Source organism: Salvelinus fontinalis, chromosome 26 (genome assembly GCF_029448725.1).
Source record: "Salvelinus fontinalis isolate EN_2023a chromosome 26, ASM2944872v1, whole genome shotgun sequence".
In the NCBI taxonomy this organism is placed as follows: domain Eukaryota; kingdom Metazoa; phylum Chordata; class Actinopteri; order Salmoniformes; family Salmonidae; genus Salvelinus; species Salvelinus fontinalis.
In genome coordinates, this window is record NC_074690.1 from 17,455,402 (window position 1) to 17,475,116 (window position 19,715).

Sequence of the window (19,715 nt, forward strand, 5' to 3'; positions counted from 1 at the left end):
GTATCACAATTGGATACTTTTTACACCCCTGTATAGCCTTGCTATTGAGAGATGCCGCCGTAGGCAGACCTGGCTCTCAAGAGAAGACAGGCTTTGTGCATCCTGCCCACAAAATGAGGTGGAAACTGAGCTGCACTTCCTAACCTCCTGCCAAATGTATGACCATATTAGAGACACATACTGTATTTCCCTCAGATTACACAGACCCACAAAGAATTCGAAAACAAATCCAAATTTGATAAACTATCTACTGGGTGAAATACCACAGTGTGCCATCACAGCAGCAAGATTTGTGACATGTTGCCACAAGAAAATGGCAACCAGTGAAGAACAAACACTATTGTAAATACAACCTATATTTATGTTTATTTATTTTCCCTTTTGTACTTTAACTATTTGCACATCGTTACAACACTGTATATAGCCATAATATGAAATTTGAAATGTCTCTATTCCTTTGGAACTTTTGTGAATGTAATGTTTACTGTTTATTTTGATTGTTTATTTCACTTTTGTTCATTATCTAATTCACTTGCTTTGGCAATGTAAAGATATGTTTCCCATGTCAATAAACCCTTTGAATTGAAATTGAATTGATCGTAATAAAAAAAATACCGCTCCTGCGCATAAGAAAATAGCACTACATCACTGGTTGAACAGTAGGAAACACGTTTCCTGTAAACTCTGATAACTATGCTTTGTGTACTCCGCTACAATGAGTGACGTTTGGAAATACTGTAGCAGGCTGCCAGGACTGCCCATTTTTGTAGGGATAGTCACGCTGCTGTGTCTGAAGCCGTTGGTTTCGAACCGCCTGGCTCTGTATCTCTAGCTATTATCTTTAAAATGTTCATACATTTCCTTGAGATATCAATTTTGCAATATTTGTAAATGGATAACATGGTTTAGCTTGAACACGAGGATTACAGCGGAAACCATCTATCAAAAGATTTCAGACAAAGTAGGTACTGGATTATGGGGACATTTTGAAAGAGCAGCTAGCTAACTAGCCTAGCTTACTTGCTAGCCAGCTAGTGTTTAGCAGAACATTTCATATAAGACCGAATCGTATGTTTTGTATTTGTTGTTGGAACATAGGAGTGAATGCAAAATATTGCCACCCCTTTCAAAAGGATTGCCTTTGGTTTTTGAGACTACGTTAGTGTAGTTAGCTAGCTAACGCTAAGTCGTTTAGCAATGCCTCATGGGCACGGGAGTGTGGCGAGCGAAAAAAACACGTCGCGGTACTCAGGCTAGCTAGCTAACTTTCGTTAGCTTAGCCTCATTTGCTAACAACCGTGTGGGGGATGGGATTTGTGCTCTCCGGTTAGCTAGCCAGTTAGCTATGTAAGCTAAAATAGCTAGCTAGCGTTATGTCACCAGGCTAAGCTAACGTTAGGTGACAGACCGTAATAGTTTGGCTAGATGAATGAGTTTCTGTTATAATAGCTGAGGTTATACGTTAGATGAAATGTAAATGACGCAGTTAACTATTATTTAAGTTACCGATAGTAAATTGTGCTAAATTGTTAACTAGTAATTGACCTCCAATTAGTTAGCTACCAGTGTGCTAATGTTAGCAGTCTTCTGCCACTACTAGTAGGTCCTCATGCTTCGGCAGTGGGGGACTTTTGTTAACTGGGTGTTAAAGAAATAGAAATTGCCATGGTGCCAGGGCCCAACCTCCCATTTTAAGACCATGATAATAATGAGTAGGGATTAGTCCGATCTTCGATATCAAGTAGAAGTGTTCTAATAGGCTACCACGGGAAATGACGTTAGCTAGATATCCACTGTTTAAACTCACTCCCAACTGATTAGTGACTTGCGTATAGTTAAAGGGAAGAGTTCATTAACTACTGTAGTAGGGAACGGCTCAGTCAGCTAGACTAGCCATCTCATTCCAGGTCGCAATTGTAAATGAGAACGTGTTCTCAATTTGCCTACCTGGTTAAATAAAGGTGAAATAAATAAAATAAATTCAAGCGTTGTATTTTCAAATAGAGAAGAGATAGAAAATGGCGGTATTAATGATTTGTAGCACCAGAGGAAAAGTCCATCAAATACACAACCAAGTGTTTTTGTTGAGTGTGTGTTGTAATGGGATGGAGAGTGTGGAACCAGCCTCCCACTATAGTCTACACACAAACACTAACATATGATTTCTTACACATGCTATCAATTTCTTCAACCTCGCTAGGTGTCAAGAAAACGAAGCTTAAGTAGAAACAAAATCATAGCCCTTACAATAATTTAACTACCATATTGTAGGCTACATGTTGAAAATTCAACACACATTTTCAAGGTACACTACTACAACACAGTCCTTGTGTACTGTAGTAATAATTCTCCCTAGTCTGCTTCTTGCATTCTCCCACCAGGGCACTGGTAGCACAAAGGTCCATTGGTTGTTTTTGGCTTCAACACTGCTGACCTGGTTTGATAGTATAGTGAGTGACACAACCTTCTTGGCCAGTCAACTCACAACTCTTTCCTCAATCTGCCTACATAGGCACTGCTACATTTCCCTCACAACTCCCATACAACATTGGCATGTAATATCTATGCACTGGGATTTGTATGTTTGTCATGGATAATCATGAGGTCTGATGTTGCTATGAAATATGATAGTGTCATCCTCTTTCCATGCTATGTACTTTTAAACAGTATACTCAAGGTTTCACTCAAGCACTTGCTCCGCGGAGGGTCAACATGAACAACAGCGTCATTGTTATTGTCCCTGTCTTGGTTCCTAGATTGCGGAGTTCCTCCTATGGATGGTGGAGCAATGAGCTTCTGAAAGACACTTGATCACATGGTGAGTAGTCTGGAGCTGACATCATCGTATGTAATAGCCTACATCGGTCCCTTACAAGCAACATACACGTGCTTTTGTCCAATATAGTATATTAGAAAGCACAGTGGTTATCGCAGGTTCACACTTTGACTTGCTTGCAAAATGCATTGTAAGGATGACTTTCTCTATACGTTGGCTCAGACCTGGACTACCAGGATGCAGAGTTAATTTTGGACACCCCATAGGATAAGCGTGTCATTTTACATCAACGTAGTGTTTTCTCGTCCGCCCTGTGAACTGTAGTGAAGGAGCACGAGAGCAGTCTACAGGCACAGTCATGCCCCCGACAACATGTCAGGACTCTGGGGTTGAGGCCTGTACTTCAGTGTACGTCAAACAGAGAGACAAAGACCTCACGCCAGTGAGTCATATTCACCCTCCATGACCCGACAGACTTGTGGCACGACCTCAAAGCGGCGCGGACTGGAAAAAGAAACACCTTCCGTCCCTCGAACGCTGTCAATATTTATGTGGGGGAATAGGAATACACATCGGCACAATTAGTAAACGCCTCAACCCGTTGTAATCTGTCTTGTCGAGCTGTAGCTGACATGATTTCCCGCTCATTCACTCTCGAGGCCCCGGCTGTGATTTATGGATGGAATGTGCAGTACAAACTGTGCGGTGCTGTGTTAATGCATTCACACTCACAGCCTTGGGCCTCGTGCTCAGGGAGAGAGTGCTGTCCTTGGGGCTCGTATTCATAGAACATAGGTTTGTCACAAAACTAGGTACTACAATACATGATTTTCCATGGCAGGAAAACACAAATCGGACAACTCTTTGGTCCTACTGTATGTAAAATATTGTGCTATAGCTTGGAAAAGAAACATGTGATTCTGGGTGACAACATAAGGCTGCTTGTTTCCAATATTAGGACTGTTTTCCTCAGCAAATTTTGTCCGCTTCATGTTTTGTTTCCTTGCCACGATACTTCTGAGTTTCGTGATACTGGTATCGTGACAACCCTAGAGAGAGTGCTGTCCTTGGGCCTTGCGTTCAGAGAGGGAGTGCAATACAGTAGACGCTACAGTATACTATAGTCTACCGAGAGGCTTGTATACAATCTAGGGATGTTAACCGGTTAGCCATCAAAAATACATGTGATTGGTTATGCTTATTGGTCTATAGGTATAATTTGCATTATTTAGTATAATTAAATTGTCGGTTGTGTATTTTCATTAGTCATCATGTATCTTATCACACACACAGCATACAGAGCCTAGTTTGAGGATAGGAATATCCTGTCACCTGTCAGACAGAATAATAGCAGCTCCTGAAAAAGCTGTTACTGGAGTGAAACTTGTTTTTTATAAGCCCTGTCATTGCATAACTAATAACAATTCTAAATGCAATCATGTGCTAACTGTTTTGATGGCCAAGATTAAAAAGCTACTCTTATTTTTTTTTATTGTATGTAAAGCGTGCCTCCGATTCGCCATTTGAGTACATAGGCTATAGTCAACGGTAGGCAGGCTAGGCTATCAGCAGGTCACCCACCACTTTGCAATGTGAGCTATGGTCTGGCTTAGCATCACTAATCCTGGCCAGTAAGAGGGTGTTTCTAAGCAGCTACGAGTTAGAATGAAAACCTGCCACTCTCTCATTCTTCTCCAACGCCTTTTGAGAAGGAGGCGAGGAGAGAGACCCTGTCTGTAATTGGTATGGGACAAGAGAAAAGCAGTGTACTCAGAAAATAACATGCAAACCCGTTGTCGGTGTATTGTTTGTTTAAAAAAGCTATTTTAGATTAATATATGTGTATGTGTATATATATATATATATATATATATTGTATGTATGTAGACACCACCTCAGCAACCTGACTCATGCTCAATGTGAACACCTATGGGTGTCTCTGCAACGCGGTTCCGCACCCAACACTGTCATGATTCTGTCTGCACCATGAAGTGCATCGTCATTCGCCAGAGTCTAAGGCGCTCTTGATTTGATTAGCATTGGGTCTAATTTCTGGTCTGAGTGTTGACTTTAGTGTGCTGGCATGACAGAGTGCTGGAAGTTTCAATCCAGCCACCCTCCACGTCCCTGTTTATTTCCACAGTTCTGTTTAAACAGTGTGTGGCTTTGCTTGAATAAATACGCGGCAGGGATACAAACTATGCTGGCTGTTATTCCTGAACCCCCCCCCCCCCCCATTTCCTTTCCCTAGTGGTTTTGTCCACAAGAATTAGCCTGCCCTCTTTAAGGAGGGCTCGGTAATGATTTCCAGTTGTGGGGATTAATGAATGGAAACTAGTGCCTTGCCTAAGGGCCAGGATGGGGACACTCCACAACCCACCAAAGAAGAATTAAACTCCATGATTGTACTGCCAAATGATGATTGCTGTAGCCACAGTGTTATGAAGTTTGCCCAAAGTAGGTCGTGCAAGGTGAGGGATCGAAAGTAGGTCGGGCAAGGTGAGGGATCGAAAGTAGGTCGGGCAAGGTGAGGGATCGAAAGTGGGTCGGGCAAAGTGAGGGATCAAAGGGCCTTAGGTCATCATTCGTTGGGAGTTAGTCTTTTATTTATTTATTTTTTGAATTACACCCTGTTTGCAAGGATCTACTATGCATTTATAATCTACACTACGTGTTGAAAGTCAATGTTGCCACTTGCCAAGACTACCAAGTTCAAAAGCATGCCCAGTTCCAACTAAAATACTTAGTTACTAATCAGTGTATTGGTAATCCATGGGCAAGTGTTCAAATGTTCAACCCTGACGAAGGCACTGGGTTCATTGACATGTCAGTTCACTCGGTTAATAAGTGTCTGAGTATAATAGGACTATACAGCATTCATATTTCGTCAGGCTAGGTGTTGTAACTGTGTCTGTCTCTTGTTCTTGCTAGGCTCCTATCCTGCGCTGACCCCATGGTTTAACCGCCAGGATTAAAAATGAGCATTAGCAGTGATGAGGTCAACTTCCTGGTGTACAGATACCTGCAAGAGTCGGGTAAGACAGACCTACATCTTCTCGTGTACTTTGTGCAGTAGACCGCTCCGGAAATGTAGTGTCTCGTCCTTTTTGAACATTTCTATTTCAACTAATTTGGGCCATTTATCCATTGTCAAATCTATAATTTATCTAGCTGAAATGCAGGAAAAATGCTTAATATATCTACCACCATATTCCTCAAATGGAATCTTAACTGAGTGTTACACAGCTGGTGAAGCCTGTTGAAATGATGTCACTATGACCAGACACGGGTTGAAATGATGTCACTATGACCAGACACGGGTTGAAATGATGTCACTATGACTAGACACTGGTTGAAATGATGTCACTATGACTAGACACTGGTTGAAATTGTCACTATGACCAGACTCTGGTTGAAAGGGTGTCACTATGACCAGACACGGGTTGAAACGATGTCACTATGACTAGACACTGGTTGAAATGATGTCACTATGACCAGCCACTGGTTGAAATGAGGTCACTATGACCAGACACTGGTTGAAATGAGGTCACTATGACTTCATTTCAACAAGTTTCGCCCGCTGGGTATAAACTCTTCAAGGTGAATGTAACCATAACAACCTAATGACGCAGTGTTGTGGCGATTTGAAGGACAGAGGTGTAACAACACTAATTTCCCTCTCTCCATCCCTTTCCCTGTCTGCCAGGCTTCTCCCACTCGGCTTTCACGTTTGGTATAGAGAGCCACATCAGCCAGTCCAATATCAACGGAGCTCTGGTGCCCCCTGCTGCCCTCATCTCCATCATCCAGAAGGGCCTGCAGTACGTGGAGGCAGAGGTCAGCATCAACGAGGTCAGTACCCTCATTGCTAACTTGCTTATTTACTGACTGTGCGCAACGCTAACGGCTAACTTTCCTATATATTGACTGTTTATTTGATTTAACCTTTATTTAACTAGGCAAGTCAGTTAAGAACAAATTCTTATTTACAATGACGGCCTAGGAACAGTGGGTTAACTGCCTTGTTCAGGGGCAGAATGACAGATTTTTACCTTGTCAGCTCAGGGATTCGATTTAGCAACCTTTCGGTTACTGGCCCAACGCTCTAACCACTAGGCTACCTGCCACCGGGTTCAATACCTTCTCTATGTAGCCTTTAATTTCTTAAATGTAAGACGGTTGAAGTTGCCCCAACCACAAATCTAGGATTACATTACATCTAATCCTAGGGAAGAGCAATCCTATGACATCATGCGCTCTATTGCTCTGCTATAGCTGATGTCATTGGATTGTAATTTTTTTGTGCTCTACTACAGATTTCGACTAAAGTTTCTGGGTGAAGACGCGTGTTAGACATATCAATTGAAACATAAAGAAGGAAATGTAAACTTTTGAGTGGAATTCCCCTTCAGCCATTAGGGGATTATAAAACCATCTGGCCCTGAATCACCTGTAGTGATGGGGTGGGAATTAATTATTACAAATCGCAATATTATTTTTGGACTATCTTATCGATATTTGACTCCAAGTATGGATTTGTAATGTATTTATTGTTATAATTTTTTCTACTGTAGGTAGTTAGCTAGTGCTAGTCATCTGTACCTGCGCCAAAACTGCTGTTTTTCATCCTATAGCTTGTTCTCCATTTTGTTTTTAAATAGTGAGCCAACCTGTTTTCAGCAATTTCTTTGTTTCCCTGACTGATCAAAACTCGTTTTCTACTGTTCTCTCTTGTCCCTCTGCAGCAGACATAGTGAGCAATATGTTTGGAACATCGAATCACAGTGAAAGCGCGCTGTCGAATTGTGAAAATCACAATACATATAGAGTCACAATGCATATAGAGTCACAATGCATATAGAGTCACAATGCATATAGAGTCACAATGCATATAGAGTCACAATGCATATAGAGTCACAATGCATATAGAGTCACAATGCATATAGAGTCACAATGCATATAGTCACAATGCATATAGAGTCACAATGCATATAGAGTCACAATGCATATAGAATCGTGAGAATCGCAATACATAGAGAATCACAATGCATATAGAATCGCAATACATATAGAATCGTGAGAATCGCAATACATACAGTTGAAATAAGAAGTTTACATACACTTAGGTTGGAGTCATTAAAACTCGTTTTTCAACCACTCCACAAATTTCTTGTTAACAAACTATAGTTTTGGCAAGTCGGTTAGGACATATACTTTGTGCATGACACCAGTCATTTTTCCAACAATTGTTTACAGACAGATTATTTCATTTATAATTCACTGAATCACAATTCCAGTTGGTCAGAAGTTTACATACACTAAGTTGACTGTGCCTTTAAACAGCTTGGAAAATGACAGAAAAAGATGTCATGGCTTTAGAAGCTTCTGATAGGCTAATTGACATCATTTGAGTCAATTGGAGGTGTATCTGTGGATGTATTTCAAGGCCTACATTCAAACTCAGTGCTTCTTTGCTTGACATCATGGGAAAATCAAAAGAAATCAGCCAAGACCTCAGAATTTTTTTTTGTAGACCTCCACAAGTCTGGTTCATCCTTGGGAGCAATTTCCAAATGCCTGAAGGTACCACGTTCATCTGTACAAACAATAGTACGCAGGTATAAACACCATGGGACCACGCAGCCGTCATACCGCTCAGGAAGGAGACGTGTTCTGTCTCCTAGAGATGAACGTACTTTGGTACAAAAAGTGCAAATCAATCCCAGAACAACAGCAAAGGGCCTTGTGAAGACGCTGGAGGAAACAGGTACAAAAGTATCTATATCCACAGTAAAATGAGTTCTATATCGACATAACCTGAAAGGCCGCTCAATCAAGGAAGAAGCCACTGCTCCAAAACCGCCATTAAAAAAAGGCAGTTTGCAACTGCACATGGGAACAAAGATCGTACTTTTTGGAGAAATGTCCTCTGGTCTGATGAAACAAAAATAGAACTTTTTGGCCGTATTAACCATTGTTATGTTTGTGGGGGTGCTTTGCTGTAGGAGGGACTGGTGCACTTCACAAAATAGATGGCATCATGAGGCAGGAAAATGATGTGGATATATTGAAGCAACATCTCAAGACATCAATCAGGAAGTTAAAGCTTGGTTGCAAATGGGTCTTCCAAATGGACAATGACCCCAAGCATACTTCCAAAGTTGTAGTAAAATGGCTTAAGGACAACAAAGTCAAGGTGTTGGAGTGGCCATCACTAAGCCCTGACCTCGATCCTATAGAACATTTGTGGGCAGAACTGAAAAAGTGTGTGCGAGCAAGGAGGCCTACAAACCTGACTCAGTTACACCAGCTCTGTCAGGAGGAATGGGCCAAAATTCCCCCAACTTATTGTGGGAAGCTTGTGGAAGGCTATCTACAACGTTTGACCCAAGTTAAACAATTTAAAGGCAATGCTACCAAATACTAATTGACTTTATGTAAACTTCTGACCTACTGGGAATGTGATGAAAGAAATAAAAGCTGAAATAAATCATTCTCTCTACTATTATTCTGACATTTCACATTCTTTAAATAAAGTGGTGATCCTAACTGACCTAAGACAGGGCATTTTTACTAGGATTAAATGTCAGGAATTGTGAAACTGAGTTTTATTGCATTTGGTTAAGATGTATGTAAACTTCCGACTTCAACTGTATAGAATCGCAATACATATGGAATCGCAATACTTATAAAATCAGCAGCTAAGTATGGTGAGGATATCGTGAGGTCCCTGCAGTTCCCAGCCCCACCCATCATTAGTAGTACCTGAAACTGTGTAAGAACCCAAACTTCTGTCTTGTTGCCACCCAGGATGGCACTCTTTTTGACGGGCGGCCCATCGAGTCGCTGTCCCTGATCGACGCGGTTATGCCTGACGTGGTGCAGACGCGGCAGCAGGCCTACAGGGAAAAGCTGGCCCAGCAGCAGCAGGTCGGCAGCACTAGCGGCACCCAGGGCCTCCAGCCTGGCGGTGCCAAGAACGGAGAGGGAGGCACCGCTGCCAACGGCGAGGAGAACGGCGCCCATGGCTTAGCCAGTGAGCATAACCTTTTATTATTTTTGTTACATTTTCCATGTTTCCTTTCATGATCATGATGCTATAACAGTACAACTGATTTACAATACATAGGCCTCACACCTCTTGAGTTTAAAGCACAATGTATGGTGTAAACTGTTGTCATCCATACTAACACTAGCGTAGGTTTAGCTGCTATTCGACAAGCTAGCAATATCTCCCTCCGGTCATGGATTTAACGGGGTGGAAACTCCATCAGCCAATGCTTACATCAGTCCTATGCATTTTAAATGATGGAGGAATGTGCAAGTGCGGAATTGGCTCAGGACTCAGCCTGTGTGTCTAGCATAGAGATAGAACTCTAGATGGATATAAGACGTTTGATACAAGATGAGTCTATTATCTAACTTTATGGTATGTGTGTGTGTGTCCAGACCACCATGCAGAGATGATGGAGGTGGACCGGGATGTGGAGATCCCCCAAAACAAGGCCATGGTGCTGAGGGGCCACGAGTCAGAGGTGTTCATCTGTGCCTGGAACCCTGTCAACGACCTGCTCGCCTCTGGGTACAGAGCAAACTCCTATATCCTTCTGTCTCACTGTCTGTCCTACTTCTGTCTCACTGTCTGTCCTACTTCTGTCTCACTGTCTGTCCTACTTCTGTCTCACTGTCTGTCCTACTTCTGTCTCACTGTCTGTCCTACTTCTGTCTCACTGTCTGTCCTACTTCTGTCTCACTGTCTGTCCCACTTCTGTCTCACTGTCTGTCCTACTTCTGTCTCACTGTCTGTCCTACTTCTGTCTCACTGTCTGTCCTACTTCTGTCTCACTGTCTGTCCTACTTCTGTCTCACTGTCTGTCCTACTTCTGTCTCACTGTCTGTCCTACTTCTGTCTCACTGTCTGTCCTACTTCTGTCTCACTGTCTGTCCTACTTCTGTCTCACTGTCTGTCCTACTTCTGTCTCACTGTCTGTCCTACTTCTGTCTCACTGTCTGTCCTACTTCTGTCTCACTGTCTGTCCTACTTCTGTCTCACTGTCTGTCCTACTTCTGTCTCACTGTCTGTCCTACTTCTGTCTCACCGTCTGTCCTACTTCTGTCTCACCGTCTGTCCTACTTCTGTCTCACCGTCTGTCCTACTTCTGTCTCACCGTCTGTCCTACTTCTGTCTCACTGTCTGTCCTACTTCTGTCTCTTTACAGAGCAGGGACATAGCCTAAAGATAAATGATTTCTGTTCATAAAGTAAAGTCCACCTTCATACAGCATTGTTAGTCTGGAGAAGTATGCGTTGACCTACATTTTGATGTGGCAGAACTTAGTCAAGGATGCTTCCAACAGGTTGCTGGTGGTAACCTTCAGTGAAATAATGTTTATTTGTGTGTTTTGTACTCGCACATCTAATTGAATCCTACGCACCATATAATACAATCTACGTAGTCAGACATTACTGTGGTTTTAGGATAGCCAAAGAAGTTGGATGTTAGATGACAGTGTGTGCGCAGGTCTGGGGACTCGACGGCGCGGATCTGGAACCTGAGTGAGAACGACACGGGCAGCTCCACGCAGCTGGTGCTGAGACACTGTATACGGGAGGGAGGCCAGGACGTACCTAGCAACAAAGACGTCACCTCACTGGACTGGAATGTGAGTTGGAGAGAGACCCCGATTAGTTTGTCTTCCCAGCTGAAAATATGGGACGGCTTCTCTCTCCCATGGAAAATACAGGGCTGAGTAACAGTAGAGCTGGCTGTCATTTCCCTGCTCTATGAAGGATACTCAACCTGCATTTAACTACTTTGGGCTTAATCGCAACTCAAGACAAGCAGGCAAAACTGACTTTCTGGTAAATGTTTGGTGTCATCGGGAAATCATTTTTTGCCAAGATTTTAGTAATGCACATAAATCTCAAATTAGGATCGGTCCCTTGTTTGGTCCCAATCTGGAGTGCAACAGAAATAAACAAATATATGGCAACCCAGAATTCCAGGTTATTTAAAGGGTTTAGTTTTGGTATTTAAAAAAATCCTAAATAAGTGCTGAATTTGTCTTTTCCAGAGTGAGGGTACGCTGCTAGCCACAGGCTCGTACGACGGCTTTGCCAGAATATGGACTAAAGACGGTAAGCCATTTAAAGATGCACTACGGCCGTTGTCAATTGTTTGCATAACATTTTTGCTTTAATAGTTTTAGGCAAACAATATAAGCTTTTGTCCACTGAGGTGATTTCTGGACAACATGTCTGTCCATTTAGGGGGATCCCTTTTGGCTAGGACAACAACTCAACATTTCTAAACACCGAATTATAGATGGCCCATAGTCCTGTTCTCCTGCTAAACAAGCACCGTGACATGTGTTTTTGCAGGTAACCTCGCCAGTACCTTGGGCCAGCATAAAGGTCCTATATTTGCCCTTAAATGGAATAAGAAAGGAAACTTCATCCTCAGTGCAGGAGTAGATAAGGTAAGATAACGTAGCCAAGGTAGGATAACGTAAGATAATGTGTTTTGTGATAGACAGTTTGGTTTAAAATCATTTTAAATGAATTTGATTCATCATGGTGTGCTGTCATTGGTCATGCATGATGAAAGGACTATGACAGTGTATCCGTCTCCCGTTCAGACAACCATCATTTGGGACGCTCACACAGGAGAGGCTAAGCAGCAGTTTCCCTTCCACTCTGCGCCGGCCCTGGACGTGGACTGGCAGAGCAACAACACGTTTGCCTCCTGCAGCACGGACATGTGCATACATGTGTGTAAGCTGGGGCAGGACCGGCCTGTCAAGACTTTCCAGGGACACACGGTAAGACCAGGGACTGGCTGTCTGGCCTGGATGCGTTTCAACAGTCTCCTCTCAGTCACGTTGACATTGTGACTGACATTGATTCATCTCTATAGTCTAAAGGCCTCGTCTTCAAATTGCCCGTCCTCTTCCTGTTCTGTCACGTCACTACAGGAAGTGCCTTTAGACAGTTAATGCATTCTTTGTGTGCTGCTATATTATAAAGTTCACAATGTGTTTCCTTGTATTGCCACTCATCATCCCTTTCTCTTTCCCTCCTATAGAATGAAGTGAACGCAATCAAGTGGGATCCCACGGGGAGTCTGCTGGCCTCCTGCTCTGACGACATGACACTCAAGGTCATTACACACACACAGCTCTCTCTCACACACACACACAGCTCTCTCTCTCTCTCACACACACACAGCTCTCTCTCTCTCTCACACACACACAGCTCTCTCTCTCTCTCACACACACACAGCTCTCTCTCTCTCTCACACACACAGCTCTCTCTCTCTCTCACACACACAGCTCTCTCTCTCTCTCACACACACAGCTCTCTCTCTCACACACACAGCTCTCTCTCTCTCTCTCACACACACAGCTCTCTCTCTCTCTCTCACACACACAGCTCTCTCTCTCTCACACACACACACAGCTCTCTCTCTCTCTCACACACACACAGCTCTCTCTCTCTCTCACACACACACAGCTCTCTCTCTCTCTCACACACACACAGCTCTCTCTCTCTCTCACACACACACAGCTCTCTCTCTCTCTCACACACACACAGCTCTCTCTCTCTCTCACACACACACACACAGCTCTCTCTCTCTCTCACACACACACACACAGCTCTCTCTCTCTCTCACACACACACACACAGCTCTCTCTCTCTCTCACACACACACACACAGCTCTCTCTCTCTCTCACACACACACACACAGCTCTCTCTCTCTCTCACACACACACACACAGCTCTCTCTCTCTCTCACACACACACACACAGCTCTCTCTCTCTCTCACACACACACACACAGCTCTCTCTCTCTCTCACACACACACACACAGCTCTCTCTCTCTCTCACACACACACACACAGCTCTCTCTCTCTCTCACACACACACACACAGCTCTCTCTCTCTCTCACACACACACACACAGCTCTCTCTCTCTCTCACACACACACACACACAGCTCTCTCTCTCTCACACACACACACACACACACACACACACACACACACACACACACACACACACACACACACACACACACACACACACACACAGCTCAGAACAAGCTTCCTGACATCTTCCTGAATGAAAGTGACCTCTAGCTACTGTACTGGCAAATTTGTATTTAGTGGAGTAAGAACAGAGTAGGGTTATTGGGGACCGTTGGTCCTAGTTTATAGTTTATAGGCCGGATCTACAACCTCTTCTTCCTGAGTCGGTCCCATGGTGCTACATAATGTCTCTGTCTCCTTCCTGAGTCGGTCCCATGGTGCTACATAATGTCTCTGTCTCCTTCCTGAGTCGGTCCCATGGTGCTACATAATGTCTCTGTCTCCTTCCTGAGTCGGTCCCATGGTGCTACATAATGTCTCTGTCTCCTTCCTGAGTCGGTCCCATGGTGCTACATAATGTCTCTGTCTCCTTCCTGAGTCGGTCCCATGGTGCTACATAATGTCTCTGTCTCCTTCCTGACTCGGTCCCATGGTGCTACATAATGTCTCTGTCTCCTTCCTGAGTCGGTCCCATGGTGCTACATAATGTCTCTGTCTCCCGTCTGTCTCAGATCTGGAGTATGAAGCAGGACTCGTGTGTCCATGACCTGCAGGCCCACAGTAAGGAGATTTACACCATCAAGTGGAGCCCCACGGGGCCCGGGACCAACAACCCCAATGCCAACCTGATGCTGGCCAGGTAATAGATGACGGTGAAACACTCCAACTCCCAGCATTCCTCTGTGGTTTTTATCATAAGCGGTTATGTATCATAAAAAAACATTTAGGATCTGTACGTGACGTAGTATGGAGTCATGTGTTCATCTCTATCTGACAATCTGTTTCCCCCCAGCTGAAGGAAAAAATAAAGAGCCCAGGATAGTCACTGTAATCAAATATAAGTGAATAGATCTTCTGTCCTTCCTCTGCCTTTTACCCTCCTAAACAGCTCCTGGGGCGCCGCACCATGCTCCCTCCCAAATGGGTGGTGTCTGGGTCGTTAGGAGCAGAAGATGAATTTCCAAGATGGATGCTAAAGTACTGTTCTTCTTCTCCCCAGCGCGTCGTTTGACTCGACGGTGCGTCTGTGGGACGTGGAGCGAGGCGTGTGCATCCACACGCTCACCCGCCACCAGGAGCCCGTCTACAGTGTGGCCTTCAGCCCCGACGGGCGCCACCTGGCCAGCGGCTCCTTCGACAAGTGTGTCCACATCTGGAACACACAGGTACGGGACGGACGGACACACACACAGTCGCTGACGTCACTCGTACATCATTCACATCTCAAGCCCGACTGTTTCTTGTAGGGCTGGGGTCTGGTGGTCGACGAATGGGTTTGAATATTTAGGTCTGAATCTGGGTGCCTGACTCTGATGCCTTGATTTCAATGGGCGATTTCTGTGAAAATTTGAGTTCTACATGTAAATCTGGAGCTCAGCCCTTAGTGAGATACGTGTAATAATGTAAACATGATTGAAATTGAGTTGCCCCCAAATCCATTTCTCCTGGTCATTGTTTGGCTGATTACACCCCTGTCCCTCTGTCTGTCCCTTTGTCCAGACGGGGGCTTTAGTCCACAGCTATAGGGGAACGGGGGGTATCTTCGAGGTGTGCTGGAATGCCACGGGCGACAAGGTGGGAGCCAGTGCGTCAGACGGATCGGTAAGTCTCACCAGCTGTCTCTTAATGGACACAGCCAGGAATTATTTCCCTGGTGTCAGGAGGAGCCTGGCTTCATTTACACCCACTGTTCACGAGCACCAAGTAGTGACACTATATATATAGATTGTAGTACTGTGCTAATGATCTGTTAGCTACCTGTCCAGTATCCAGCGTCTGTTATATTCATCTGGGGTCAAAAAGAGCAATAAACAGAATGATTCACTTGTCAACAGTTGCAGCTGAGGAGTAATGAATCAAATGGCTAGTTTGTCGATGGTCTTGAGCATCTACAGGTCATCTGTAAGGGATTGTCCTAGTAGTTCCACACCATAGTGCCCTCCAAGCTCATCACTAAGCTCAGGAACCTGGGACTGAACACATCCTTCTGCAACTGGATCATGGACATTCTGAGGGACCACAGTGGGGGTAGGCAATAACGCGTCCGCCACGCAGACCCTCAATACGGGGGCCCCTTAGGGGTGCGTGCTTAGTCCCTTCCTGTACTCCCTGTTCACCCACGACTCCAACACCATTAAGTTTGCTGACGGCACATCTACATCAACGGAGCTGTAGTGGAACGGATCGAGAGCTTCAAGTTCCTTGGTGTCCACATCACTAAGGAATTAGCATCCACACACACCAACAGTTGTGAAGAAGGCACGACAATCCCTTTTCCCCGTCAGGAGGCTGAAAAGATTTGGCATGGGCTCTCAGATTCTCAAAGTTATACGGCTGCACCATTGAGAGCATCTTGACTGGCTGCATCACCGCTTGGTATGGCAACTGCTTCGCATCTGAACGCAAGGTGCTACAGCGGGTAGTGCGTATGGCCTAAGTACATCACTGGAGCCGAGCTCTCTGCTATCTATGACCTCTATGCCAGGTGGTGTCAGAGCAAGGCTTAAAAATGGTCATAGACTGTTCTCTCTGTTACCGAAACCAGGCGGTGTCAGAACCTTAGAGGTTCCGCAAATTGAATAATGAATGAAAATGAAGTGACTTTCTGCAGTGTATACTGCACCACTTAGACTAGTAATGGATGTGTGTTTGTCTCATTGTTAAAGGCATAGTTGGTTTCTATGTTAAAGGGATACGTCAGGATTTTGGTAATGGGGCCATTTATCTACTTCCCCAGAGTCAGATGAACTCGTGGATACCATTTTTATGTTTGTGTCAAGTATGAAGGAAGTTAAGAGGTAGATTCGCGAGCCATTGCCAACAAGCCAGATAATGTTAACTAGCATTAGCATAATGACTGGAAGTCTATGGTACCAGCTAGCAGATACCCATAGACTTTCAGTCATCTACCTCTTAACTTCAAACTGCAGGCAGAGACATACATTTTTTTTTTATCTGACTGGGAAAGTAGATAAAGATCCTTTTAAGGCCAGGGGTTTTCCAGGTCTGGTCACGTGGCCAGACAAAAAATATATGGCCCAGCTCATTACATATGACCTTTAACGTCTATCTTTCCTGCTCTCTCTGTTCCAGGTTTGTGTATTAGACCTGAGGAAATGACGCTCGTTTGGGGAGCCATGGACCGACTACGAATGTGTACATAGCCAAAATGACTGTCCCTGCCTGTCGTCTACACTGCTGTAGTCCCAACAGAAGCCATGGCCTGCCATCACAACCACCACCGACGGAGCGCTCAACACCCACATAAACACTTAAACTACACCTCCAGTGAAGGGGTCAAACTAGCCTCCAGTGAAGGGTGTCGTCGTCGTCGTCAGACTCAGACCCACAGGAGAGACAAATTACTTTTACGTTCAGAGAATTATAAAATCCCAAAGGGGACCCATTGCATACATACCAAAACATCTGCTATTTTGTTTAGTTTCTTTCTTTTTATCCTTTATACCAGAAATTGCTTTTTTTCCCCCTCACGTTGTTGGTGTGTGCATATTGTACATGTCAGCATGTTTTGTCGTCCTTTTGCCGTAGGTTTGTGTTACATGTCGGGGAAAGAGTGGAGAGGTCAGTAGGATTTTTGTTTCTTTTACAATTTGGGTTTGAAACTGTTTATTGGGAGAAATCCATTCACTTTGGCACTGTACTTTTGTTTATGGCTCAAGAAAACATTGAACAAATCTATATTTCATAAGTTGAAATGGGTTAATTTGTTTTCAATTGTAATTTTGATGCTTGTTTTTTAGTTTGCCCAAAATTGTCGTTTTTTAAATATTTGTCAAAGAGCAGTTAGTGGGGAGGAAAGCACTATGTCTCATTTTGCTTGTTTACCTTGAGAAATGGTTTCAGGTGTGAAAACTGTTAGATCTCTGGACTAAAGATCATCACCGTTAGCTACTACATAACCCCATCCTTTCATATTCGAAGGACATGTTACTTTAGGTTTCAGTGTTATGTAGAAGGAAAGGCTGATCGTCCATCTGTGCCTCCGCGGCTCTTTTAGCCAGAACATAGGAATGGCAGTGCTTTGGGTAGCTCATGAATGAATAGGACACAGGACAACCCCCATACAAACGCCCATGTCAAAGTTAGCCGGGAGTTTTCATACCCGAAATTGGTCAAACATTAGATTTTGTCAATGTTCCAAGACTACTTTTGAGTCGTAACTTCTGACCAACTTTGATTTTGGAGTGAACCATTGTTTCAAGTGTTCTGTTTGAGGACGTACTGCTGTGTCTGCTTTTAAGTCATTGTGGATGATTGATTTTCTACCCAGCACCAACACTCGGAGACAGGCTGTGTCAAGGCCTATGCATGGATAGATGGGGCTTTTTTTGTGGTGTTCAGAAGGTGATATTTTCTAGGCAGGGAGATGAGAAGCAGACTTTGGAACATATGACTTGACGTAACATTCTAACTACATATAATATATATATATGTGACATCACAGGGGATTCTTTTTGTATGCCACTTGTATGCAAGGTTGGTTTTGAAAAATTCTCCGAAACGCTTGGAAATGTGTTATTCTTATGCATCATGTGGGTCTTTCACCATGAGAAATGGGTCTTTATAAAATACCATTAAACGGTCATAGCTATAAAAGAGCAGCCCTAAGAAGGGGTTTGTTTTAAGTTATTTTCTGCACTTAAGAATAATGCAAAACAGGAGATGTGTTCAAGCAAAAAGGTTTTGGTCAATTCCATTCTGGAAGTCAACTTCTAATTAGAATATGAATAAAATCTTAATGGAAAATAAATGGCAACTTTTTTTCCGTTATTGAATTGGAATTTGAGCACTTTAAATGGCGTTGACCACCAACCCTGGTTGGTACATCCAGACGCAGGATAATGCTGTTAGTTTAATTTCTCCCGTAGCTGAACGCGTGTAGTCGTTCTGTGAAAAGGCGAGGGAAAATAGTAGTTTCTAAACTGTTGACTTGTTGGGTACACATTGGATCCAAGCCAACTTCATGGCATTCCAACATACCATCTCGTAGCCCTAGCTAACATCCAGTGGCTTTAAAACACCAATGTTTTATTTTCAACAAAAAAATCTTCTCCAAAAGCCTCCTTTGCTCAAAGAATGTCACTTGTTTTACAAACGCATTTTGTACAGAAGCTAGCTAAGAGTATTTTGAAGTTTGCTTTAATATAACCAACAGTGAGTGGATCGTTCCATGAAGACTATTAGGAAGTCTTGACAGTGGAATGGTATTTTATAATGTTTGTTTTTAAAAAATAATCTTTTTACAATGCATTCAAGTGTTTGCTATTTCTTGTTCCTACCTAAATTACTAATTCTATCTTTGCTATGCCTAAAAAGCTCTTGAAGGTTTTGTACTCTTTGAAAAACTTTTATAATTCTGATTTATTTGTAGCAAAAATGAACAAGAACAATAAATCTCAATGTGATTTATCCACAACACCCTGGACCATGTCGCTAAATACCAGTGTGCAGATAGTTTTTTTTTGTTTGTTTCATTTTGTCTTCGCCCTTACCCATGTTATCTTCTCTCACTCACACAGATGCTGAGACTCTCTGCAACCTACGCATCTGACTGTTGTAATATCAATCAGATCTTTGAAACGTCTAGAATAAAAAATCTATTTTGATAATAGCCGTGTGGTTTTTCTGTTGACTTGGTTTGTTTCTCACCTAGAGACCTTTTGGTGTATTGCCAGTTTTTTGTTTTTTAAAATCTTTTTTTGTTTATGAAATACACATCCTCTTCAGTCATAGGTTGTGTAGTAGTCTATCCATGGTACATTCGGAAATATTCAGACTTTTTTTCACATTTTGTTATGTTACAGCCTTTAAAATGAATACAACAATAAA

General features: G+C 43.3%; 1 protein-coding gene across 2 annotated transcripts; it reads left to right on the top strand.

Moving 5' to 3' along the window:
• Window positions 1–747: 747 nt before the first annotated feature.
• LOC129823770 (F-box-like/WD repeat-containing protein TBL1XR1) lies at window positions 748–19,497 on the top strand. Of its 2 annotated transcripts, XR_008754685.1 has the most exons (16): window positions 748–961; window positions 2,757–2,818; window positions 5,708–5,811; window positions 6,483–6,628; window positions 9,587–9,812; window positions 10,226–10,358; window positions 11,298–11,439; window positions 11,851–11,914; window positions 12,158–12,255; window positions 12,415–12,597; window positions 12,861–12,935; window positions 14,378–14,505; window positions 14,866–15,031; window positions 15,366–15,467; window positions 16,959–17,447; window positions 19,406–19,497. XR_008754685.1 is itself a non-coding variant. In XM_055882735.1 (15 exons), exons 3-15 carry the CDS (start codon window positions 5,754–5,756, stop codon window positions 16,983–16,985), a joined length of 1,548 nt encoding a protein of 515 aa, XP_055738710.1. In that variant the 5' UTR covers window positions 748–961; window positions 2,757–2,818; window positions 5,708–5,753; the 3' UTR covers window positions 16,986–19,497. The 2 variants fall into 2 exon arrangements, 1 of the variants encoding a protein (XP_055738710.1); XM_055882735.1 differs by having other exon boundaries at window positions 16,959–19,497.
• The last annotated feature ends 218 nt before the right edge of the window (window positions 19,498–19,715 follow it).